We start from the raw sequence: 25,619 nt of genomic DNA, 5'->3' as shown, positions 1-25,619 counted from the left end.
GTTTCCAGGGAGGGGGCATCCACAGCCTCACTAGGTAACCTGTTCAGAGTCTCACCACCATCACAGTAAATAATTTCTTCCTAATATCTAGTCTAAACCTACCCCCTTCCAGTTTAAAGCCATTTACCCACATCCTGTCATTACATGCCTTTATATATTTATAAATCCAAGCTCAAAATACACTCAGTCTTACATTATGTTGTCATTTTGTCTGAGCAAATTACAAACCACAAATTTGTATCCTGAAATTAGTTACATTTTTGAAATAAAATTTATGTACAAAATCTACTAGTAGTAATAACACGTATACATTTCTGATGAGTCTTATTGCTAAGTACAATTATTTCTCTTTCAGTTACATCAGCGGCACTCATTAGTGCCCAAAAACTATTTTACTCTTTAGCAGATAGAGCCTAAATCTTTCTGACAGTGATTAAGAACTGTCATGGGAAGAAGCATAGTGAATAAACTGTGTTGTCCTTAAAAGCCGGACAGCCCTAATGCATGCAAACTGAAAAGCAACGGGGATCAAATGCTGCCTGATAGATGCCATCAGCAAAGGAAACAACTGAGGATGGTTTTAAAGAAGTAGCAATGCTAAGTGTTCTGTGATGGAAGTCCAAGTGTAAGTTATTTTTCCTGAAAGTATTAGTATGTCCTCAAGAGCAGGATTTTAAGTATTGGTAAAACATCATATCTGTGAGTATCAATAAGTACAAAAGAAAATGCTGATCTGAACACACTGCTTTTGATGTATCCCCTTCAATAATGTAACCCTTACATATACCCAACCCATACAAAAGTGAGGCATAGGGAATAAAGGGAGATATCAAAGGAGTATGAAGAGCTGCACTTCTGCCTTCTTTGCAAACTGCCATAACCGATAGTAGATTTTCATAGCATAACACCCTTTTGTAACACTTATTTGGAGCAGTGTAAGTTATTAACCCTGAAGCTTATGGTTCATAAATAATGTTTCTTACAAGTTGATATGATTTCTTACAAGTTATGTAGTGGTGGCAGTTCACTGCTCAGCAGTAAAATTTCACAGTCCTTGCTAAATGGATGTCAGGCAATGTCTATGATACTGGAAAAAGGGAAAATCACTCCCATTTTTAAGAAAGGGAGAAAGGAAGAGCTGGGGAGCTACAGGTTGGTGGGCCTCGCATCTGCCTGGCAAGGTCATAGAGCGGATCCTCCTGGAAGAGATGCTAAGGCATGTGTGAGATGTGGAGAGCACCCAAGACAGCCAGTACAGCTTCACCATGGGCAGATTGTGTCCAACCTATTGAGTGGTCCTCTCCGATGAAATTACAGCAGCAGTGGATTAAAAAAGGTGAGTTGGAACAGGCTGGTTTTTGAAGTCACTTCCAACCTAAGTCATTCTATGATTCTATGACTAAGAGCTACTTCTAAATAATGCACGCACCCTTATTATGATGTAAACTCAAATGTGTTCATCACGGACTGAATGACTTCAGCTGCTAGCCAGAAGCTTCAAGATACTTCTTAATTTCAAGACACTCCTTAATTTCAAGACATAAATAAGCAAGAGATGCCAGGAATACCTCTTTTAACTTATGTTCTTAGAGCAAGTGATATGCAACAGCATGCAAAAAGAACAGTGCAGAAATGCTTCTTTATAACTATATATGGAATGCATGGTAACTGAGCATAGAATAAAAGGAGAAAAAGAGAACAAATTCACACACAAAGAGGCAGATTTATCACTGAGACAAATGAAGGGGCTTGTGTTATTGAGCATTTCTGAGATAAGCTAAAGGTTTGCCCCAATCCTTTTTAGTAAATAATTTCATAAAGTATGGGATGAAATTATCAAGGTAATAATTTATGCAATTCACATTTTCCTTGTTTTCATAGCAAAAAAAACCCAACAACAACAAAGAAATCACACAGACATGGAATTGGGTATTTGGTAAATAGCTAATTGGCTTTACAGAATAACAGGAAATCGCTTTTATGGTAAGTACACATTAAATGCGTTGTTACACAAAGTAGCTTTCTGCCTAATGACCTGATGTACACTGAGTAAGGCTGAAAATTAGCTCAGCGCCTAAAGTTCAAGCCATTTCATCTCCTTCCTCTTTGTATTCAGAAAAAAAAACAACAGTGTTTTTGAAGCATTTTGTGTTTCTCAAAAGTAACAGGCATTAATTATAAGCACACAAAATAGCGATACTATCATCTCTAAGCGATTTCCAGTATTTCTCATGCGCTCTTGCTTACAGAGTCCATTCTGAGCATTGGGTTTCAGAAATACTTCTTATCATAATTCCCTGGAAGACTGAAGTCCGAACTTCAACTCTTTGTCAAGAATGCAGTAAATTATGTAATAGCAAACAGCTTTACAACTTAAAAACAAACAAGCTATATATGCTGGAGAAGCAGAATACAATATTTAGTATTTCTTAGACTAATGCTAGAAAGCAGATTTAAAGCAATGTTTAAACTGGAAATAATGATACATTTCCTTCCTCCAAAGCCTCCAGACCTTCAGTTCTTTATTTGCATTTTTACACTTTAAACTTTATTCCAGATGAATTCTGCAACTTCTTGGATCTTAATCCAGAAGCTAGAGGGGCAGTTACAGACACAGCAGTGCCAAAGAAAGACAGCACCAAGACTGAGACCATTGCATGTGTGAATATATAAGTGACTTTACAGCAGGTTTGGAACATGAAGGAGACTAAAATGGGTTGAACAAATGTCTTGTTGATGCAGCCCCACAATAAAATAGGCCCTAAGATCACCAAATTTCACGTCCCATCAAATACAGACTGAATACAGTAATTTCAAACAGTTTCCTCTGAATCATGTCCATAAATTCTAAATAAGCTTCAAGCTACATAAGATCTATCATGTCCCCTGGGGATTTGTTCAGTGATTAGCTGGTCTTAAAACGATATTTTCTTCACAGCTTGATTTTATGTAGCTCTTCTCCCAACTGTATCATCTATTGCTGCACTTCCTGCAGGATTAAAGAGCCTTTTGCTTATAAAAAACATTCTCTACTTCTATAATTACAATAAAAAATGGGGCTGGAAGTGATATCCTAAAGCCACCTTGTTCGTGATTCAGCCTCAAACAGCATCAGCGATATTGATGTAATTCCTGGAGATATTTGCCTCGTCTCTTCTTACAATAGATGGTGATTCCAGCCCCTCCATATACCACATATTCTAGTGCTTCACTACTCCAACTGCCAAGAAATGTTTTTTCTTGTGCCTCATATGAATCTCCTGAACTGCAATTACAGCCCATTACTTCTCATTCACCACGGACATGAAGATGAGTTTATTCCATATTCTTCTCAATTATTTGAAAACCGCTATAATGTTTCCTTTCGTATTCTCTGCTGTAGCCAATAAACATTTGAACCTTTCCCTGTAATTCCTACAGGCTCCGAATCATAGTTGTATCTTCCATCTAAATTCTTTTAAGGCCTTTATTGTAAATGCTGTGGCAGCCAAACCTCACAAAGAGGGATTTGAACAGCAGAGGGAAGAAGCTGGAAAACGTAATAGTATTTTTGACCCTAATATTACTGAGGAAATTTCATCTTCATCTTTTTATTTATTGCAGTCGTTACTTATCCAATAAGCACCCATTTGCTTTTCTCCTTATCTCGATGCCCTGGCCTATCTCCTGAATCCTGCTCAGTTCTCTCCCATCTCCTTTTTGGCTCAACATCTATTTGCTCATACCAGTGTTTTCAGAAGGTCACAATTCAGCCAAGATTATCAGAGTTTTAGGGAAATTGAAAAATAATCCCTAGATTTATCTACAAATATTGTTCCTTCTCTTCCAAAGCCACAAGCAAACAGTTAACATTATAAATTTGATGATCTTATCACTTTCTCAAAATGTCATTGTGAAAAGCTAAAAGATTCAGTGCATCACATAGAAAACCTTATCTACCATATTTCTGTGTGTGTGTGTGCAGTTTGTCCACATGACTCCGTATCAGCCCAGCCTTGCTTCATGTCTGTGATGAATGAGAATGAATGACAAGCTGAAAGTGCAGCTCAGACACATAGAAACCAGCAACTTATAGCCTGTGCCAACATGATGCTTCTTGTGTTCCAGCAAAGACAACCTCTGATGGACTACACAATCTCTAGAGGTCTCTCCCAACTTCAAAGGTTCTACGAGCACCGTGCATGTTTTTGTTCTCCTTTCAGTAATGAGCTGTTGGTCAGAGGATTTAAGAAACACTGCATAGCAGGGACTATCCACATATAATCAGTTGACATGCAGAGAGGAAGAAACAGCGGAGGACCACATAGATGGTGAAGGGCCTGGAGCATCTCCCCTATGAAGAAAGGCTGAGTGAACTTGGTCTGTTTAGCCCTGAGAAAAGAAGACTGAGAGGGGACCAGATTCAGGTCTATAAATATCTGAGGTGTGGAGGGGGGAGTGGTGAAAAAAAAAGCTTTAATTTTATCTTAAAAAAAAAATGTAATGAGTTAAGCAATGCAACTTTGTGATACCTGTCCTAGATGCTTTAAATCATATGCTCTGCACTGTTGTAATAACAGAAAATAGTGAAAATATGGCTGCTAAGGAAGAGTTTTGGCCAAGGCAGATGTCTTTTAAGAACAATACCATCTGCTTGCAATTGCAGGGAAGACACTGCAGTCAGCAATGCTGGAAAACGCAATTCTTATCAAAATAAGCTTATATTAGCATTAATGAGTAGCCAGTGAGCATGGCTGCAATCAGCAGGAATGTGAATATGTGACTATATATTTTTTACTTATTTCTTTACCCATTTTTTGTCACTGTAAAAATGTTTCTCGCTAGGATTATTGATCTACTGTGCATTTCACCAATCACCTCGTCCAGTCACCATTACTGTTTTGAAGTAAATGAAATAATCAATACCAAAGCAAACCCCCCAAGGTAATATCCCTATGCACAGCCTTCTTTTCTCAAGGCTAAACAGACCCAGTTCCCTAAGTCTCTCCTCATAGGGGAGATGCTCCAGGCCCTTCACAATCTTAGTAGCCCTCCGCTGGACTCTTTCCAAGAGATCCCTGTCTTTTTTTGTACTGGGGAGCCCAGAACTGGACACAATATTCCAGATGAAGCCTCACCAGTACACTCATATAAAATGGCTTTCATCCAGAGGAAACCTGGACAGGCTTGAAAAATGGGCCCATGTAAACCTAATGAGGTTCAACGTGGCCAAGTGCAAGGTACTGTACTTGAATCGTGGCAACTCCAATACATAAAATGGCGAGCCGCCATTACTGGGGCTATTACTGAGAGGGAGCTCTGGCCCAGCCCCCTTGTCAGTTGCCTAGCAACGCCTCAATGAACGTCAGCCATCTTGTTTCTGCTTTATAAGGGCTTTGGGGGCTGAGAGTGGGGGTGGGACTTCCGGAACGTCACTCCTCGGAAGTGACATCACAGTGTCAACATGCAAGATGGCGGCGCATCACCGGCAGAACACGGCGGGGCGGCGGAAAGTGCAGGTGGGTGCACGGCGGGGTTCGGCTGTGAGGAGCAGCAGGGCTTTGGGGTGGGCTACATACGTGTAGGCCGCCCTCAGGAGGACGGTCGGGGATGGCTGGGCTATGGGAGGGGGGCGGTGGTTGCTGGGGAGGGGTCTCTGCGTTGCTCCGTGTGGGAGGCTCTGGAAACTACGAGGACTGGCTAAAGGAGAGAAGGGAAACGGCTTCATCGGCTTAAGGGAAACGATACTGAGCTACATTGAGCCACCCGCCCGGCTCCGGGCTGCTGTTCTGAATGCAAGGCCGCAGAACAGTCAGGCTGTGATAGTGAATGGTAAAAGTCAGGAAAATAGATGTATTGTGATGTTTTGGGATAGTATCAGCACCTTTAATAGCTTTACTCCTTTCCCATAGCAAAATGTATGTTTTATGTGTACCTCTGGTGGTAAGTGCAAGTTTCAGCTGTTTTTAACCATTATATTTATATATATACCGATTTAGCTTGCAATAGTCTCAGCATCCTTCCAAACAGAGATGGGTGCTGTGTCTTAAGGCACCTTTTCTATTCTGTCCCATAGAGGAAATGTTTATAGCTTATAGCAGTTCTTATAGTCAAAGAAGCACTTGGTCAGTGCTGCATAAAGAATTCCTGTGCCCTTTTGCATCGTCTGCACCGTATGCAAGTTCTTGAAGATTGGCCTCCCAAGGAAGGAGATTTTGTATTTATTTATTTGGTGATCTGTTGTCACTGTGTTACTTGATGCTTTTTGCTTCTCCTTATCCTGCTGTGATGATCCAGGCTTCAGCCAGTGTACACTAAGTGATCAACAGAGAATAACTTTGATTATATTATAAGCACATACAAAGTATTAAGTACAAAGTAGGTATTTTATTGTAGTCCTATTACTTCACTTACTTGGTTAAATTCAGGGTTTTGGCCAAATAATGGACTTCTCAGTGGCTCTTGCATCCATCAGCTGTTGGTAGAAAGTAAAAACCATTAACAGTTTATTTTGCTTCCTGATGGCTGAGCATTTAATATGTTTCTGCATCAATTAATAGAGATTTCTCCAAAATCTATAGTGCAAGGGGAAGACTCTGTAGAAGAATGCCCATCAGTTGTGGAGGATCCTGATTCTTTACAAGACATGGGAGCTGGTTAATATTTATGCAAGTTTGAGCTGTTGTTGTCTCTGTTGCACCTGTTTTACTGGTCAGTAGAACCATTCAAAACTGTGTAGGATGCTTCTGCATATAATTGTATATTGCATAAGGGTTTAATCAGGATAGGAGTTTCAGACCTTAAAGTGAATTCTGAGCATAAAGGTAAGAAGTATAATTAAACGTGAGGCACTCATGTGAATTGTGTCAGTGTTCCAATAGTAAGGTCCCCTTCACTAGGGGTGGAATGGAGATGTGTGGGTTTGGGAGTAGTAAACATCACTGTGTGATGGGAATCAGTTGGCTTTGTGCTACGGCTTTCAGATGTGGTACTGTGAATTAATTCAAGATGAGGCCATTTTTCAGCTGGTGTGCATTCTTCAACATGTTTTTGTTGGTATTACCTATATCTCTGGTGCTCTTAGTCACTGAAATGGCTAGTCCTGATCCGTTTAAGATACTAAGTCTCATAAATTCTTTATAATGAGGGTTTATCTCTGTAATATTCCCTATGAGGACAGGCTGAGGGAGTTGGGTTTGTTCAGCCTAGAGAAGAGAAGGTTGCGGGGTGACCTCATTGCAGCCTTTCAATACCTGAAGGGAACTTACACCCAGGAGGGGAGTAAACTCTTCGAAAGGGCTGATAATAGCAGGACTAGGGGAAATGGTTTTAAGTTAAAAGAGGGAAGATTTAGGTTGGATGTTAGGGGGAAGTTCTTCACTGGGAGAGTGGTTAGGCCCTGGAACAGGCTGCCCAGGGAGGTTGTGGATGCCCCGTCCTTGGAGGTGTTCAAGGCCAGGTTGGACGGGGCCCTGGGCAACCTGATCTAGTAAGTGTGTATGTTTGGTGGCCCTGCCAGGCAGGGGGGTTGGAACTACATGATACTTGAGGTCCCTTCCTACCTGGGTCATTCTGTGATTCTGTAATATTTAGACAGTGTTTACTGCAGTGAAGCGTTGCTATTTGTTACAGGAGTTTATAAATGCTACAACAACATTAATGTAAAAAGCATTGGTCATTATTAAAGTATCTTATAGCCCATCTTGCCCTTTCTGGACCATCAAATGGCAATATCACAACGTGGGGTCTGTCATCATCTTTGTGTTTGATGCTGGCTTTGTGAATAGATGCAGTGAGCCAAGGTGCAATGTGCTCTTGGTTGCCTTGTTTGAAATGTGATGAAATGTAACCTGTTGTATCTATTATTCAATGTGTTTGTGTACACATACTTGAATATATACTCTGTATTCATTGTATTGATACTATATTTCCTAATAGTTACTGTATTTCTGTACTGAGTATTGCTCCAATCTAAAACCAAATAACAATAATACTATGGAGTCCTCTCTGACTTCAGGATGTCATTAGGTTTGGGAGTGGGATTTAGAGAGTCCATCAAGAATGAACTGATAGCAGCATTTACCATTTGCTCTTCAGTCTATCAGAGACTTATTAACCCTGAAACAAGACACTTACTCTCATTTTCTCAGTTCTCTCAACATATAAACAATGCTTGTAAAGAGGTGAACAGCTTGCATTTAGTATTTTAACTGAATATTTCCATTGCTTTTATTCAGAAAATTGGAAAGCAGTGTGACATTGGGCATCTCTTTTGCTTTATGTGCTAGACCTTGACTTTGTTCATAACATTCTTTGAGTTAGGCAGGCTGCATGGGCATATTAACAGCATAGACATGGAATGGTCAAGGCCAGATGAAGTGCTGCAGGGACATCTTCCTCTGTGCATCAACAAAAAGAAGGTGTGAATGGGTTGGCTTGGAAGCATCTGTAGTGCTTTATAGCTGCACTTACTGCACAAGTAATAGCAGAGAGTGTTGTAAGCCTTGCATTTTGACCCCTTAAATCTCCATTTGATGTTTCTGAATAGAGCAATGAAGTATGCAATACACACTGTACTGTCAGATGCAGAAGGACTGAAAGTGAAAGAAAGAAATCTCTAATTGGAGGAAGGCTGAATATTTCTGCTTATTATGTTAGAAAGGAGTTTGTTGTTCTTTAAAGAAGAAAAAACTACAACAGAATTCTGCCTTTCTCCAAGTGTCGTAATAGTATTATTGCTGGGATAGAATTTGGACCTGCTGTCTTTCAGTGCTTTGTAATCCTTACTGGTGGTGTTTTCTCCCTATAAGGCTGGGAAACACTGTCACACAGCTTTAGAAACCATGAAACCTGCTTAAAAAAATGAGACACGAATGCATTGTGTTGTCTGGGATCATCCAGAATCTCTGTGCAGAGCAGGGAATTGAACTAAGGATTGTCCCAGTCTAAGCCTGATTTGTAAGGATTAAATAATCCCTGGGGCTCCATATGTAGCACTGCTAACATCTTTGTGACTCTTCCCAATTTTCAGGGGGAGGTAAATGACTGAGGGCAGTGATGGTAACTTTCAAACTAGCAGACTCATTTAATGCTTTTAAAGCTCTTAGTATTTTCTACCTGAGAACCTCACTGAAATGAAATTAAATGGTAGTATTTTGTGGCCAATTCAATATCTTAATACCATAATCAGGTCTGTGTAAATGTCTTTTAGGTCTCCTATGTGATTAGAGACGAGGTGGAGAAGTATAACCGAAATGGAGTAAATGCACTTCAGCTGGATCCAGCATTAAATAGACTCTTCACTGCAGGCCGAGACTCTATTATAAGGATATGGAGTGTCAATCAGCACAAGGTAAGCCATGAGGATTTCTTAGTGTAAATCTGCTTTGTGTTTTTTTCACAGCATGCTGCAGCAATACACCAGGTATTGTTTTTTAACAACTACCTATCATGGTAGAAAAATGCTTTTAATAGGTGTTTCTATTGTAACAAGATATATTGGAGTGTACAAACCCACATTTGGGCCAACATCCCAAAGAACTAATCACAACTGAGGTAAATTAAACATGGAAAGTTGCAATTTTCAGTGATAAAGAAGTCGTAGAAAAGATTGCTGAGGTTTGTATATTATGTTAGTTACAAATGAAATATGGTGAACTCTTCTAGATATTCTGATATCTTGGGATCTCTACTCCTTATCTCCCCTTTATTATTATTTTTTAGATCAGTTGATCACGTCCTATTAGCTCCATTTTCTTTCACCATTGCGTTTGATCTTCTAGCTAAGGAAAGCTTGTTGAAGCATTATGCCTAACAATGCTGGCTCTTGAACTTTCCTCAAAGGAGTGGTGTTTCAGACCCTTAATTGTCTTGGCCTTTTCCTGAGCTCTCGACAATAGTTCCATGTTTCTTTGGTATTGGAGGGCCCAGAACTGGACACAGTACAGAAAGATCACCTCATCTACCTGCTGGTGATACTTTGCATGATGCAGCCCAAAATACCATTAGCTGCCTTTGAAGCAAAGCCACACTGCTAGGTCATGTTCAATGTGATGTCCAAAGGACCCCCAGGTCCTTTACTAGCAAGCTGCTTTCCACTTTGGGGTCACCAGTCTTGGCTCCCTCTGAACAAATGGTGAATGTTATGAATCTGAGCAGATTACTGGAAACCAGGGCTTCCATGTGAAGTATGCAGGAGATAATGCTTCTGTCAGATTCTTCAGTGATGAGCAGTAGTAGAACACAGGGCAGCAGGTGGAATCTGGATCCCAGGAAGTTTCATACTAACACAAGGAAGAAATTCTTCACTGTCAGAGCTCTGGAACAACCTGTGCTGAGAGGTTGTGTGGTCTCCTCTGTTGATGTTCAAGACCTCTCTGGATGCCTACCCATGTGCTCTGCTGTAGGGAGCTGCTTTAGGCTCTGATCTCTTGAGGTCCCTTCCAGCCCTTAAAATTCTGTGAGAGATCCGAAGAGATCTTTGTACTGTGTTTTGGTTGGTCTTTTCCTCTCTGTAGCAGAACAAGTCTAATCCTATAAATGCAGAAATAACTTTAGCTTGGCAGGCACTGCCATTTTGTTTGTTTTTCTGTGATGCAAAACTAAACACTTTGTAGTGAAATTAATCATGAAATAGGAAAGAGTTTAAAAACCTTTTTTTTTTTTAATTTCCAGCAAGACCCTTATATTGCATCTATGGAACATCACACAGATTGGGTAAATGATATTGTACTCTGCTGCAATGGTAAAACATGTAAGTACTAACCTGTATCTTCTATAAGCATGTAAGATTTATTTCCGTGGTGCTGGTTAATTTGCTAAAACACTGTCATTAATCATACATACACATTTCGCTTTCATTATGTCATTTGTTAAGAAGCTTAAAGGATTGTTCAGACATTTTCTAAGGTAATATATAAGCCATTAACATTCACTCTTTATCCTTCCCCATTTAGTGATATCTGCTTCTTCAGATACTACTGTTAAAGTGTGGAACGCACATAAGGGATTTTGCATGTCAACACTAAGGACACATAAGGTGAGAAACATTATTTGTAACTACTATGTATTACAATTGACAACCTTTTAAATGTTGTGATATAAGCTTCAAGTGTATAATATTGTCGAGTCACGTTGTTGCACTTTATTATAGGATTATGTGAAAGCCTTAGCATATGCAAAAGATAAAGAACTGGTAGCATCTGCCGGGCTGGACAGACAGATATTCCTCTGGGATGTAAATACTCTAACAGCACTGACTGCCTCAAACAACACTGTCACAAGTAAGTACCTTCAAGTTGGGTAATATTTAATTGCTTGATTGAGTGACACAAATCTGGCCTGTCAGCATCCTGTTTTGTGGTGGCTCTTAGGTTTTGTGAAAGGAGATGTAGTTTGATCACAGCATGCTTTGCTACCTGTAGGTACTTCAGAAGTTTACTGTTCAAAGTGAGTGACCTCTTTCATTGTATACGGAGTGCTTGGTCTGTGTACAGGACTTTTAATTGAGCTCTAGCCCTGTGCTGACACATTTGTGTAACCTTCAGCAGAGGTGGCTTCTAGTGAATTATTTTGGACCCCAAAATAAGTGGGATGACAGATTGTCTTTAGCTGAATAGTTTTATGTGTCTTCCGTGGAAATTTGCTGTCACTGAAACAAGTGTTTTGTCACCAGATTTTGCTGATAACTCTAAGACATGCTGTATTTTGGTTGAACAGGGATTTGTTTAGGGAAGAACTGGCTTGCTTGCGGGAAGACTTGGTCTAGGGGGGAAAAATGAGTTTCTTAAGTGCTACTACCATGATATAGAACTCAAATGATTTGTTTTGAGCACAAAATGAAAAGGAAGTAGAAGCATTACCTCCAAAATGACAGAAATAAATTAACATTTTTGATTTTACTGCAGTAGTGCTTGGTAAGGGAGAGGGAAGAGAAGCAGGCCAAGTTGTTCTTTGTAAGTACAGTACTTCCAACTAAAAATGCTTCTGGTGGGAAGAACGTGTGTGCTATGAATGAACTGGCTTTCCACAGTCCTTTCAAACAGCACTGATATCATCAGAGTGCAAGTGAAGGCTGTGGTTTAATTTGCTGTCTCATTACAGGAAAGCAAGGTACACAGGTCAACATTAAATGGAAGCTTGTTTTTAAAGAGTGTCTCTTAGTCAGCATAGCTACAGTTTAAATTAGACTGGTGGTTTTGCTTCTGAGTGGCTGTCCCTTCTAGAAGAGGGAGGAGTTGAGCATTGCTTTTGTTCCAGCATGAATTTTGTTTTGAAGCACTTAAGATTCTCTCCTACATTCCTGATGTCCTTCTGCCCATATTAGCTCCATAGAGGCAATTTTAAAGCCTTTTATAAGTTATATGTTTGTTGGACAGTGTGCTAAACTTAAAGAATTTTATTACTTGGCTTGGAAAAATCTCTGCACTTTAATCTAGGCACTTATTAGGAGATCATTTAGAAGTACCATTCTCTAAGTAGTTGAGAACCACAAGATTGCCTTACATTGAATCATTGTGGACACCAGGATCTTGTAGTCACCATAAATGTGAAGTTTTATACAACACTAGATCATGAATCAGAAAGCATAGCAATATGCTGTCTACAGTCCTGCCCTTTTTTTATTAGAGCCCCATATGTGGAGTAGGATGGCTCTATTATACATCAAAACCTACATTTGATCTACATCTGCAAAAAATAGTGGTTTTGAGTGAATAAATAACTAAGTTTTCAAATGGAGGCATTGAAACTGAAAATGTTAACTTTTTGCTTTGAAACAGCTTCTTCCCTGAGTGGGAACAAAGATTCTATCTATAGCCTTGCAATGAATCAAATGGGAACAGTTATTGTCTCGGGGTCCACTGAGAAGGTAAGCAGAAGTCTAGTAAGGCTCATTCTGCTTCTGTTCAACTGTTTATGTAAAGAAAAGAGACAATTTTACTTATGTTTAATTTTATGTCTGTAGCAGCTTTTGTGTTTTTAGTAGGAAAAGTAGATTATATATATATATATATATATATATATATATATAAAAAATTTTATTTTATTTTTTGGGGGGGTTGGGGGTGGAAGATGAAGCTTCAGCCATCTATAGATTATGCATTAAAACTATGGCTTGTGTAAACCTCTGTATATCAGAGATCATTTAATTTCATTGTAAGAGCTCTAATTGTTGGGGCGTATTACTCAGCTGATCATACAAACTGAAGTGTGTGCCACAGGTGAAAAAGAATTGATACTGCAACTTCCAAGTCCACCATGGGGGTGGTTTGTAAAGTGAGCTGGTGAAACGTTGTGTTCAATAGTGTTTGTTATAGAGAAAGGTAAAACACCCAGAAGTTCCAAGTCAGTATGAAAATGAAAGTAGAATATCCAGCCAGGATTCTCAGAGTTTATTTTCACACATCACACTGTCTTGCTTCTAGTCACTTCTTTGTGTTAAAGTCTTAAGAAGACACAGAAAAAGCCAGAACAAATGCCATTACAATCGAGGGAAGAAACTCCTCTCTGTTTATTAGAGATGCATAAGATGTAGTTGTGTATCCTGTTCTAATTAAATATGTTTTTGGTAATGATGTGTACTTGTTGAAGGTAAGGGTCAGTTTGTTCAGAAAGGCTTAATTATATAGAGAAAATGCATAAATGGAAAGAATGTTAATGCATTTATCCTGTGTCTGTTTATGTAGGTTCTCCGGGTGTGGGATCCAAGAACTTGTGCAAAACTGATGAAACTCAAAGGGCACACGGACAATGTAAAAGCTTTGCTGTTGAACAGAGATGGTACCCAGGTATGTGCTTCTATGTGTGGCAAGGCATTTTGCGGAACACGGAAATGTCATTAGTCTTTTCAGCATGATAACTGGTTTATGTTGTAGAACTTCTACCAACAAGCATTTTTTAGGTGCTGAGTGATTGAGGGGGAGGCTGAGAGTGAATGTAGTTCATGTATGGGAAAGTGATGAATATAAACTGTCTGGAAATAGTGATGAGAGTTCTTAACTGCGAGTTTTCATTTAGCATCCTCTTAGTGGAAAAACAAGAATTATGAAAGCTTTCTATGAAATTACAATGATTGTTGCTCAGTGTCTTTCAGGCAGTTCTGATGGGACTATTCGTCTGTGGTCCCTTGGGCAGCAGAGATGTATAGCCACATATCGAGTCCATGATGAAGGTGTTTGGGCTCTGCAGGTCAATGAAGCATTCACTCATGTTTATTCAGGAGGAAGAGACAGGAAGATTTATTGTACAGATTTACGGAATCCTGATATTCGTGTGCTTATCTGTGAAGAAAAGGCACCAGTTCTTAAGGTAATTGGTTTTGGTTCATGAAATCACTGAATGGTTTTTGTCAGAAGGTATATCTGGGGATTATTTTGCCCAGCCCCATGTTCAAGTAGGACCACACGTAGCCAGTTTCCCAGGACCAATTCAGAATAGCACATGAAATCTCTAGGGAGGGACACTTTGTAACACCTGTTCTGGTGCTTGGTGTCCCTCACAACCTAAAAAATAATAATATATAAAAAAACAATAGTTGTTTCCTGATCTTCAGAGGAAGCCTCTTGTTTTTCAGTTTGGGCCATCTGCTTCTTGTTCTGGCACTTATCCTGTCTAACAAAAAAGTGGCTTCAGCTGTATGCTGACAAAGGATTGTATATTGCACATATTTACCTGGCTAGCAACCTCCAATATTTTGCTTTTTTCTTCCTAAATTACATCTGAAACTGAATTGTCTGAAGAAATACCTGATTGCTACCAAAAATGTGTGAATTCAGACATTATTTAAGTTGACCCTGCACCTAGCAGGGGGGTTGAAACTAGATGATCATTGTAGTCCCTTTCAACCCAGGCCATTCTGTGATTCTATGAACATCCTTTAAATATGAGAGGTTGCTTTTATGGAGCTCTAGTACGGTTTATAGAAAGCAAATCAGCATTGCCAAGGCTTGAGATAAAAAAATTAATTGCTGCTTAGAAATATATGCACAGAACTGTATCAGCTATATTTACATAATCATTGGAACCAGCAGCAAGATTTCTGAACACTGAAACGGTGGGGAAAAAACATGTGCGTGAGTCTGAGTCTTTTGAGGAGTGTTGACTGAACATTTTTTATTGTCTGAAACTCTTAATGACACAGCAGTGGAACATGCAGGTGTAAAAAGAATGCGACTGAAACAGAAACCAGTATATAAGCCATGTAAATATGCAATATATATAAAATATATATTATATATATATATATACACTTAAACCAAGAGAGTGCATTCACAATGAATGCCAGTATATAAGCTGTGCATAAACAGAGCGAAGTTAAATTGAGTGACTGAAAGTAGCTATAATTCCATTATTTAGATGGAACTTGATAGATCAGCTGATCCTCCTCCAGCAATTTGGGTTGCAACGACTAAATCCTCTGTGAATAAATGGGTAAGTGATACATATTTCTTTGAATTACTTTATTATTTTTCTGTCTATGCTGCTTTTATTTATAAAATAGCTAACAATGAATGGTTAATATTTGAATAGCAGCACGAACTGGCACTTGTTAGCCAAGATAACCCTCACACAGAGGGTGGTGATGCACTGTGGAACAGGTTGCCTGAGGAGGCTGTGGATGCTCCATCCCTGAAGGCATTCAAGGCCAGGCTGGATGTGGCTCTGGGCAGCCTGGTCTGGTGGTTGGTGACCCTGCACATAGCAGGGGGGTTGAGATGAGCATTGTGGTTCTTTTCAACCCAGGCCATTCTATGATTCTATAGAAGTGAAGTTTTTAAAATGATTACAAACGTGTCCTTATTTTGTTTGCTTCTTTTAGACTTTGAAGGGAATACATAATTTTAGAGCATCTGGGGACTATGATAATGATTGTACCAATCCTATACCACCCCTATGTACACAGCCTGACCAAGTCATAAAAGGTAAACAGCTGTTTTCCTGAGTGTTTGTGAAATGTTATCATTAGCAGAAATGGTAGATCCTTACGACTAGCTCACATTCTTAGTTATCTGACACTTTGATTACTGAAGGGAAGTCCTTGGCTGTGATTAAGGACTGTTCTATAACAACTTTCTGTGTTGCTCTGCAGCAAATGAAAACAACATTGCTATCACCACTGTTTCCATCAAAAATCCAAAATACAGCATTGTATGTGCATCTACAGAGAAAATTATCTCTATGTTGGGCAAAATCACAATAAATAAAATCGAAGACAGCACAAGTATCATTTATGTAGTATTAGTTATGGTTGAATAACGTTTAGATATTAGTGATTCTTGTGTAATATAGTAAAACCAAAGAACAGTCATTCCTGTCGTTAGTTGGTTTAATTTAGTGTAAAGCTAGACAAAAAGATTAGTGTAGTGACCTTAATTCTTGTTTGTTTGGCAGGAGGTGCTAGTATCATTCAATGCCACATTCTTAATGACAAGAGGCACATATTAACCAAAGACACAAATAATAATGTGGCATACTGGGATGTCTTAAAAGTAAGTACATAATTTTAGATTAAACATCTAATGTTGGATCAGTAATTATTTTGTGGGGTTTTTTTTGTTTGTTTGTTTTTGACATATTATTTTTGGTGTGGGAGTTTCTTCTGGTTGAAAAATAAGTCAGTTTTCTATCCTAAGACAATAAAGCAAAGATGACTTCTCTGAAAGAGGAAAGAACATTATAGAGCCTTTCTGCATCCTAAGAGCTTCTTCTCTCAACATTAGGCTGGATAATAACATCTTCATTTGCTTTAAATTCAGACCCTTAATAGAACACAATCAGTTGTCTTACTGAGTTGCTGACTGTAGTGAAAAAGAAGGGAATGAGAATGAAGAACATGGATTTGTACTGAAAGTGTTTCAGAAGACTTGTAGAAAAGTGAATGTTTTATTTTGGTTTACCACTGGTATATATTTGAGAATAATATTAGGGCCAAAGTCAGGTGCTAATGTTAATTTGGTACCTTCATTTAGTTATTTTCAGCTTTTGTTATTAGGGTTTTCAGCAATTTTTCTTAGATACATCTGCATACATGCTCACTATAGAGATGGGTAACTCACCAAGTCTGAGTGTTGTCTTGTTTAAGATTCACTTTTTCTTTCTTTTCCTTCTCTGTTGGCTTGATAATGTTACCTCAGGAAAAAAAAGTGTTCTTCAATTTATGGTGAAAAACTTGAAGCTTTAACTTGTGTATTCCTATACTAAATTAATTGTGGTGAAATGATAATAATTTTGAGTGTATATGAAAATCAAGTAAAAGGTTTTAAGAGTGGTTATGATTCAACGTGCAGAATTGAGAAATTTCTGTATTCCTTTTTCTGTACAGGCATGTAAAGTTGAAGACCTTGGGAAAGTAGATTTTGAAGAGGAAATCAAGAAGAGATTTAAAATGGTGTATGTGCCAAACTGGTTCTCAGTAGACTTGAAAACTGGGGTGAGATACAAACCCTAAATCTCTTCTTCTGGTGTCATACTTAATTATACTTTGTATACTATTTCTTCACAATGATTATAGTTTGTTCTAAGTTTTGAAGAACTTATCATTTATCTGATGAGCTTGACTTATTTTGAAGCACGTCAATACATTGTACCTCCATTCTTAATAATCTGTATGACTTTTACACTGTAGTGTCAGTTGAAATCCACAAGACTGTTAGGAATTCATTTTTTGCTTTGTATTCCTAGCTGTTCCTTCAGTAAATTTGTAGACTTGTTTAATACAATACAACTATTGCATTTTTCTTGCTCATGGTCTTTTTCCAACAGATGCTGACAATTACATTGGATGAAAGCGACTGCTTTGCAGCCTGGGTTTCAGCAAAAGATGCTGGATTCAGCAGTCCAGATGGTTCTGATCCAAAATGTACGTTTTTACTAGTATTGCTCTTTCACTGAAATATAAAATCAAAACAAATTCCGGTACTTACATTACAGAATGTTTGTTGGATAAGTCAGTTGTTGTCTGGGTTTTAGAGAGAGATTTCCTTGAGACTAAATTTTGACAAGTTTTCCAAAGAAAATATATACAATTTTATCCTGAAATATTCGAGTAGTTTTTTCTTTTTAACTTGCTGTAGTGGAAATGTTAAGTCATGGCCTGAAAAAGTGATTGAGCACCTGGTGAGAAGGCAGGGCCACCCAACAGCTGAGTGACTGGAAGGGTTGGAGCCAGGATCCACCCCTTCCCACACCTCATATAAGAGCTGGCAGTGGAGGTGAGGGCATCTCTTGCTGGAGATCCCCTGCCTACTTGAGATACCTTGCAAAGGTAAGAAGCTCTTCATTTATGCATCTGTAGCTTCTGTATTTGGGCTTGTTCTCATTTGCTGTAGCCAAAGACTTTGCCACCCTGCTATTATCATCCCATTATAGCATTACACTTGGTTTTAGACATCCAGGAAGGAAGTGGGAGAAAGTGATATTTCAAAATGTAGAGCTATTATCAGCTACTATCAGAATGTTGAATTAAGTGATTGAACCAGCAGCAATGATTCTGTGACTGAAAAATCAGCTTCTAAAAGGTTATAGCCTGCAGTTTTGAGTTTGTGATAAGCAGATGTCTGTGCCCATAACTAGTTTGCTTGGATCCGTAGATCAAATGTAGGATGTTTTAAGTCAGTGTTTTTGATGTAACTGAAGTTCTTGCTGTGTCTTGACAGTGAACCTTGGAGGGCTTCTATTGCAAGCGCTTCTGGAGTACTGGCCTAGAACACACATCAATCCAATGGATGAGGAAGAAAACGAAATAAATCACAGTTAGTGTTTGAATGTTTTCTTTCTTTGAGATATGCTCTTACATTTTTATTGTTCTGTTTCTTTAACAGTTACAGCTTGATTTGCTGTCTTACAGTTCTCCATGCATCATGGCTTTTAATGTAATTTACTGCCTTTGAAATTGTTTTGTGTCAAAAGGTGCTGAACAGCTTTTTTTCTTCCTAACATGCCAGCAAAAAAAAAAAATACAAAGAATTCTAATCTGAAGAAGGAAATAAAAAGTGAATAGGTAGTTCTTAAGTTAGAGAAGCATGATGCCGTGGTAGAAAACCATTAGTGGCAGAAGTAAGGCTCAGTTTGGAAAAAGAAAAGAAATGGTCTAGGTAATGATAATAAAGAGCAGTAATTCAGTTATTTGATATTAGGTATTATTCTTGGTGTAATTCCAGCATACATTCTGATGTTGTGAATGATATCAAATAAATATTTGGAAAAAAATATATTGAATATTGACATAATAGTAAGTCTGTGCAAAGCTATCTTAGAATGATCTTTAAATTAAAGCAGAATGAGAGGGACTGTGAAACTCTTTTAAGTTTTTGAAAGAGTTTGAAATGCATTCAGCCCAGGTCAGAGTTGACTAAAATGTCTTGTCTATGAATGGCAATTAAGAAATTACTTTCTACAGATATTGCTGCACTGAACAATTTCCTTAATTGGACTCTTGTCATCCTGGGACAAAGATGATGCCAAGGGTTAACAATCTCATTTAAAAGTGAACTCCAAGCAGCATTACAGCACTTAGCAGACTTCTCTGGATAAAGTTGCTGATTATCATACTTCTGTGTATTGACAGCCCTCAATTGTGGAGTCAGACAGCATAGAAGTGTAATTCTCAGGCTTTTGTAGCCTTGGTGTGTATTTATGCTCCACTGTGTATTTCTGTGAGTTGTCATGGATTAGTGAAATGTTCAGAACATTCACTACAGAATCAGAGGCTCCACTTTTCCTTCTCAAAAGTAACCATTCAAAGAGATGAGAGCTTTCTTGTATTGTTACTATCAGTTGTTAACAGAACTGCCATGAGGAAATCTTTCAAACTATATGACATCTCTCCTTCTCTACCTTAGCAATTATATTCATTCCTTCTCTAATATATAATAGTTTTTCTTTCTTGGGCTTTTTGCTTAATGTGATTTTATTTATGAAAGATGTGAATCTAAATACTTACAACTTGTGTTACAAGGTACTGGAATAACAAAAAGTCTTCAAAAATTGCATAATTAATGCTGATTTTTTTATTTTTATTTTTTAATTTATAATTTTGAATGGATGTAGAGTCATTTTTTCAAGTGTTTGAAGACCTAACACTGTCCAAAATTAAATGAATATAGAATGCAGTCACTTAAAGTGTGAATTTGAGCTCTACTAGTACTCTACCTTGACTTTGTTCAAAACCGTGTAGAAAAACAAAGCCGGTATCTTTCAGAGTTCTGAAAATCTCTTTACTTTCTACTGTTCCTTCTGATAAACTTGCTGTGTGTTGGAAATTGGGTTTTTCTTTCTTTTACAAAGCTTCTGATTTTGTTTCATTTATGAAATTGCTAACTGTAGATGGAGAAGATATTTTTTTGTTCCACATACATCCAGTTTTAAGGCCTAATATAATCTTAATGGTGTATTTCTTTTTTCCCCAGCAGTGAATGGTGAGCAGGAGAACAGAGTCCAGAAAGGAAATGGATATTTTCAAGTACCACCACATACACCAGTTATATTTGGTGAGGCTGGAGGACGCACTTTGTTCAGGTACAGAAACTCAGAAGTATATACAAAGTGGCCAAACACTTCCTGGTTTACCAACAGTAAGTTGCAGTCAGTGCTTACAACATAAAACACATGCAGTCCACATGCAAACTAGTGTCATGGTTTGTGCTGCAGCCTGTAGTCTCCCTATTTCTGCCTTAGGGATCCTTTTTGCATGCAGTTACACTTCTTGGCCTTGGTAGGAATTACCTGACCACCTCCTCAGTAAGCTTAATCCTGTGAAAGGCCAGCTAACCAATTTCAAGCTCTACACACATTGAAAGGATGCATCGTCGTTTCCTGAGCGTCTTTTAGCATATATTGTTATGATTGATTTCTGAACACTGAACGTTTCCATTCATAAAGCTGTCTTCTCTGTGTCGTAGGTTATTGTGTCGGGATTCAGGTGGTGAAACGGAGTCTATGCTTCTGAACGAGACTGTGCCACAATGGGTGATTGATATCACTGTGGATGTAAGTTTCCCACGTGTAGACTTCAGGTTTTGTTTGTTGAAGGTCAATCATAAAATCTTTTAACTGAGCTCAATCCAAATGACATGTTCAATTTTTCTGTCTTTCGTATACTGTATTTTAAAATAAGTGGTCTCAAGGACTGTACTCAAGACCCTTGAATAAGCGTTGTCTTTTGAAGTGCCCAGTTAAAGTTTTTTGTGCCTTGAAGGCTTAGAAAAGGAGCTCAAATCACTGTGCGTAATGGACGTCCTTTTCAAGTAGAGAGCTCAGGTACAGAGAGTGACCTTTACGTTGCTGCTGTGTTTTCATATTATTGATTTCCTTTGAAGTGAGCAGTACGTGAGCAGTAATTACATTCAAAAGGAAGATGTGGTGTGTTATATACTGAAACTGGAGCACATTAGGAGTGTGAGTAATCTGGAGGCTGTCTGTGGTAGCTGCTTATTAGCAACATCTTGGTTATTGATAATTAAGAACTGACTATACTTTGCTTACCAGCTGGTGGAAATGGGAGCTGATAATAGTTCATTCTAAATGTAACATTTTTCAAATGTATTTCCTTCTAGAAAAACATGCCCAAATTCAATAAGATTCCCTTCTACCTCCAACCTCATTCATCTTCAGGGGCAAAAACTCTAAAAAAGTAAGTAATAGTGTGTGTTTGAGTCTCAACATTGCATAAAGGGAATTGGATATATCCAATATCCTACTGGTTTTCTGAGATCCTCTGTGCCAGTCTTTGGATGGGTAGCTGTTGTGTCGTGGTGTTTTGTTTGTATGATCTTGTTTAGCTTTCTATATTATGATAGGTGCAAAATTTAATTGTTTGCATAGTTTGCTGTAGATAGAGTATCATGAAAAGAAGAAATAGTTCCCTCAAGTTCTCTCTTGCCAATCGTTATTTACCTTATGTAGAGACCGGCTGTCAGCAAGTGATATGCTTCAGGTGAGGAAAGTGATGGAGCATGTGTATGAGAAAATCATAAACTTGGATAACGAGTCTCAAACGACTAGCTCTTCCAATAATGAAAAAGCAGGAGAACAAGAAAAAGAGGAGGACATTGCTGTGCTCGCAGAGGAGAAAATTGAACTTCTTTGCCAGGACCAGGTAAGTCACTCAGGAATTTTAGCTCATGAATAAAACCAACTTGTAGCACAGAAGTTGTTGTGAATTTCTGAGTACTGAGATGGAAATATGCACAGATTATCTGCTGCATTTTAAAAGTAATAAATATCATTGTGTTAACTGACACAAGTTCAGTCAGCAGTGAATGGCTGGGCTAGGGATTTCATGAAGTATGCCTGTTTCATTCAGTTTTGACCACCAGCCTTTATGGAATCATGCAGTAGTTTCACACCTATGGGCAGCTGAGCTCTCCCACATTGCTCTTACTCAGCTTCCTAAGGGAAGAAGAGGAAAAAATATGATGGAAGATGGCTCAAGAGTTCAGGTTAAGATGAGGAGATCACTCACTAATTACCATCACAAGCAAAACAGGCTCAGCATTAGGGAGATCAATATAATCCTTGTGTTTTCTGTCAATGCAGCAGACTTGTGGAGTAAACGATGTTCTTACTATACAGGTTTTGGATCCCAATATGGACCTTCGAACTGTAAAGCACTTCATCTGGAAGAGTGGTGGTGATCTGACGCTTCATTATCGCCAGAAATCAACGTGAAGGGGAGTAGTGGACTCATGTGGATACTCATTGACTTGACCATAACGTACTGGTTCCAAGAGTAGTACTATAGAAGCCCACTGAACCCCTAAGGTAGATGAGACTTCTAATGACTCAATATGGATGGAAAGTATACATTTAATTGAAGTGACTAATAGATATGTAATATAGAGGACAAAAAGAAAAAAAGTGTATGACTTCAACTAAAATCTGTCCTAGTCTCAGTCACCGAGATGGAAGGTCCCTGAGTGGTTGATAATGTGTGAAGTGTACAGAGAATGGATGATAATCCAGTGCAGACTTTTGCTTCCTCCTTTTTGCTTTTGGTTTGGTTTTTGTTTGTTGGGTTGTTTTTTTTCTAGAACTTTATATTGTCATCTGCTCATGCTTGATATGAAACCATTTCCATCCTATTAATGAGTAGTGGTATTCACAACGTAATTCAGAACTGTGCAGGCAGTATTTTTATTACATTCCATTCATAAAGTACCTACAGTGGTCTCTCGGGTTACCGAACCATTTCTATCACTTAGAGACATTTGGTAAATAGATATTGCATACTTCAAAGAATTGGCCCGCTTATTTGCTGATGGATTAACATCAGACTTGTTCTAATACCGCGATCTGAATGTTGCTTTAGAGAGCTATAGTCCTGCAAAACAAAAACACTAGATAAATACTGTAGCAGGGTCAGTCCAATGATGCTGTGCATCACAATAGGGTGAACGTGCTTTGCTGCAACCTCAAGGATTTTTTTTTCTAATATCTCTAAATAGTTCTGGCAATGTTGTGCTTTAAGGACACCGCGGTCTAATTTTTGGTAACTTTGCTCTGTAACTGTATGACACTTTGTTAAAACTTCAGAGCATTCTGAACGTAACTTCCAGTGTTTCACGTGGAACTCCAAACAATTCACAGATTTCATACTCATGGTGTAGAAATACTTAATTCTTTTTTTTCTTCTGAAGTTTTATATGCAGCTGTTCTTTTGTCGTAGATGCAGATCTTCTTTTCACTGTTATTTCTAAAAATGAACAAATCTGTCGCAGACTCAGAGTAGTCTTTTATAAAGAGTTTAACTTATTGGGGGGAGGGATTGAGGGAGGGGTTCAGCTTTTGTTGAGAAAATGTGGGACTGTCCCAGGAAAACCATTTGTATCCAGAACAATTAAAACCATCGTAAAGAAATGATGTAAGGACGACTTGTCTGAAGCAGAAGCACAAGTGCCTTCAGAGGGCAGTACATTAATCGAGTTTCTTCAGGAGACATACGCTCTTGCCCTTCCTGTGTCTCGCTATCAAGATTTAGGTTGAGGCCTAAAGAAAGTCTCAATAGATTATATTACTGGGATTGCATCGGTCAAACAAAAAGTGAAATATATTTCATCGTGTTTTATTTGGGGAAAGAAATGAATCTCATTGCCTTCTGCACCATTAACTGAGCTCAACAAACTCACTGCTTGAATAAAAAACGCAGCTCAGAACTAAACCAGCATGGCTTTTACTCATCTTCTTGGAAGGGTTGGTTTCGGTTTTTAAAGCCCATTTCTGTGTATGCTCACTTTAGCGCAGTTGTGCTCTATCTGCGTATTTTTAGTAGTACTTGTGGATTAATGCTTAAAACACAGCTGTAATTTGTATTGATAAATTGACCTGACTCCTATCAACTAATAGCAAGGGTCTGTGCTTTGTTTCAGTACGCTTTTATTTCTGGTCCTCTTGCTGACCTGTTGTATACACTGTACATTCTCCCAATCATTTTGTTTGAGATAACCCAATGTTGTAATTTTTTTCTATGTTTTTTTTTTATTTGTTCCATTTTTGTTCCAAACCACCCTAAATCTGCAATTTCAGGAAAGACTGACAGTAGAGTCTGCAATGCCAGAAGGATAAATGATGTTCCACCATTGTATAGAATAAAAGGCTTTAGTTAAAATAGTCTGAAACCGTTTTGTGCGTTGGATCACTCGTGAGTTTATAACTTGTACCACTGCCACTTAATGGCTGAACTGCAAAGGACTTCTGAGTGCTTTGAAGCCTCAAGTAATGGAATGGCCGAGGTAATTGCAGTGCCTTCATTAAATCCTTCCAAGATGATCTTGTAATGTGGGTAAATATGAGAACGTAGCAGGCCTTCAATTGCAAACCTGGAGATGCTGTTGAGATGGAGAACGCGCACAATTAATGCTGCATTTGTGGGCAGTGCTTATTTTCATACTATGAGAGTATTGTATGTTAACACCAGTGTAGAACACAGGTAGAGGTAGCCCAAGTGAGTTTTCTGGGTGTAGAAACGTTAGTGCTCTAAGTGGCAAATGGGAAAGCAGCGTTGTGTTTTCTGGTGTTGAAAATGCCAAAATGGAATACTCAGAATATTTCCAATGGGCACTGTCAGCTGCAATGATCTGAGAAGAGAGAGAGAAGTAATGCCAAGACCAAATGCATTTCCAGAGCCTGCCAGCACTATCTCAGAGGGAGCATCAGGTAGGAGGAATCTCTTTTGTTCATCTCTTATTTTCATCCATTTTTCTGGCTTTTCCAAAGTCAACTTGAGCCACATCCCAGTGGCGCATTATGAACAGAGCATGAGATCAGATGGTCAGAATCACTGGATAGGCCATTGAGTTGTATGAGTTTAATTCCATGCTCAGGTTGGGAAGGTGTAGCTGAAATGCATCATGGTAGGAGAACATACAACACTACTCAAAAATGAAATAATAGCCTTGAAATCTAATGCAGAGCCAGAAGTGGGTAGTGGGGGGAGAAAAAATGTGACTTGGGATTTATTAATTCAGTTGTTTTCATTCTGTAGGAGAGGAGTGACCAGGCTAATTGCCCTGACCTTGAACCAAGGCAAATTAGTGCTTAAGGAGAGAAGGATGTTTCAACGGTGGCGGCAATGCCCAGGAAATAACAGATTAGTACCATCAATTAAATGCAATTAGTGACTTGTAGCTGCTCTCACTTCAAAACAC

General features: G+C 38.6%; 1 protein-coding gene across 2 annotated transcripts; it reads left to right on the top strand.

Annotated features, from left to right (window-relative positions):
• Nucleotides 1–5,384: 5,384 nt before the first annotated feature.
• WDR48 (WD repeat domain 48) lies at nt 5,385–24,590 on the top strand. Of its 2 annotated transcripts, none has more exons than XM_015852896.2 (19): nt 5,385–5,498; nt 9,191–9,331; nt 10,654–10,732; nt 10,935–11,017; nt 11,132–11,261; nt 12,759–12,847; nt 13,665–13,766; nt 14,062–14,286; nt 15,334–15,408; nt 15,797–15,899; nt 16,369–16,466; nt 17,300–17,407; nt 17,740–17,836; nt 18,633–18,728; nt 20,388–20,493; nt 20,877–20,964; nt 21,531–21,607; nt 21,880–22,072; nt 22,549–24,590. In XM_015852896.2, the coding sequence occupies exons 1-19, from the start codon at nt 5,451–5,453 to the stop codon at nt 22,642–22,644; spliced, it is 2,034 nt and encodes a 677-aa protein (XP_015708382.1). In that variant the 5' UTR covers nt 5,385–5,450; the 3' UTR covers nt 22,645–24,590. The 2 variants fall into 2 exon arrangements, with proteins under 2 accessions (XP_015708382.1, XP_015708381.1); XM_015852895.2 differs by having other exon boundaries at nt 20,385–20,493.
• Nucleotides 24,591–25,619: the final 1,029 nt, after the last annotated feature.

Source organism: Coturnix japonica, chromosome 2, assembly GCF_001577835.2.
Source record: "Coturnix japonica isolate 7356 chromosome 2, Coturnix japonica 2.1, whole genome shotgun sequence".
Taxonomy (NCBI): Eukaryota; Metazoa; Chordata; class Aves; order Galliformes; family Phasianidae; genus Coturnix; species Coturnix japonica.
Note: the sequence above shows the minus strand (reverse complement) of the source record. Positions and strands in the feature narration are given on the sequence as shown.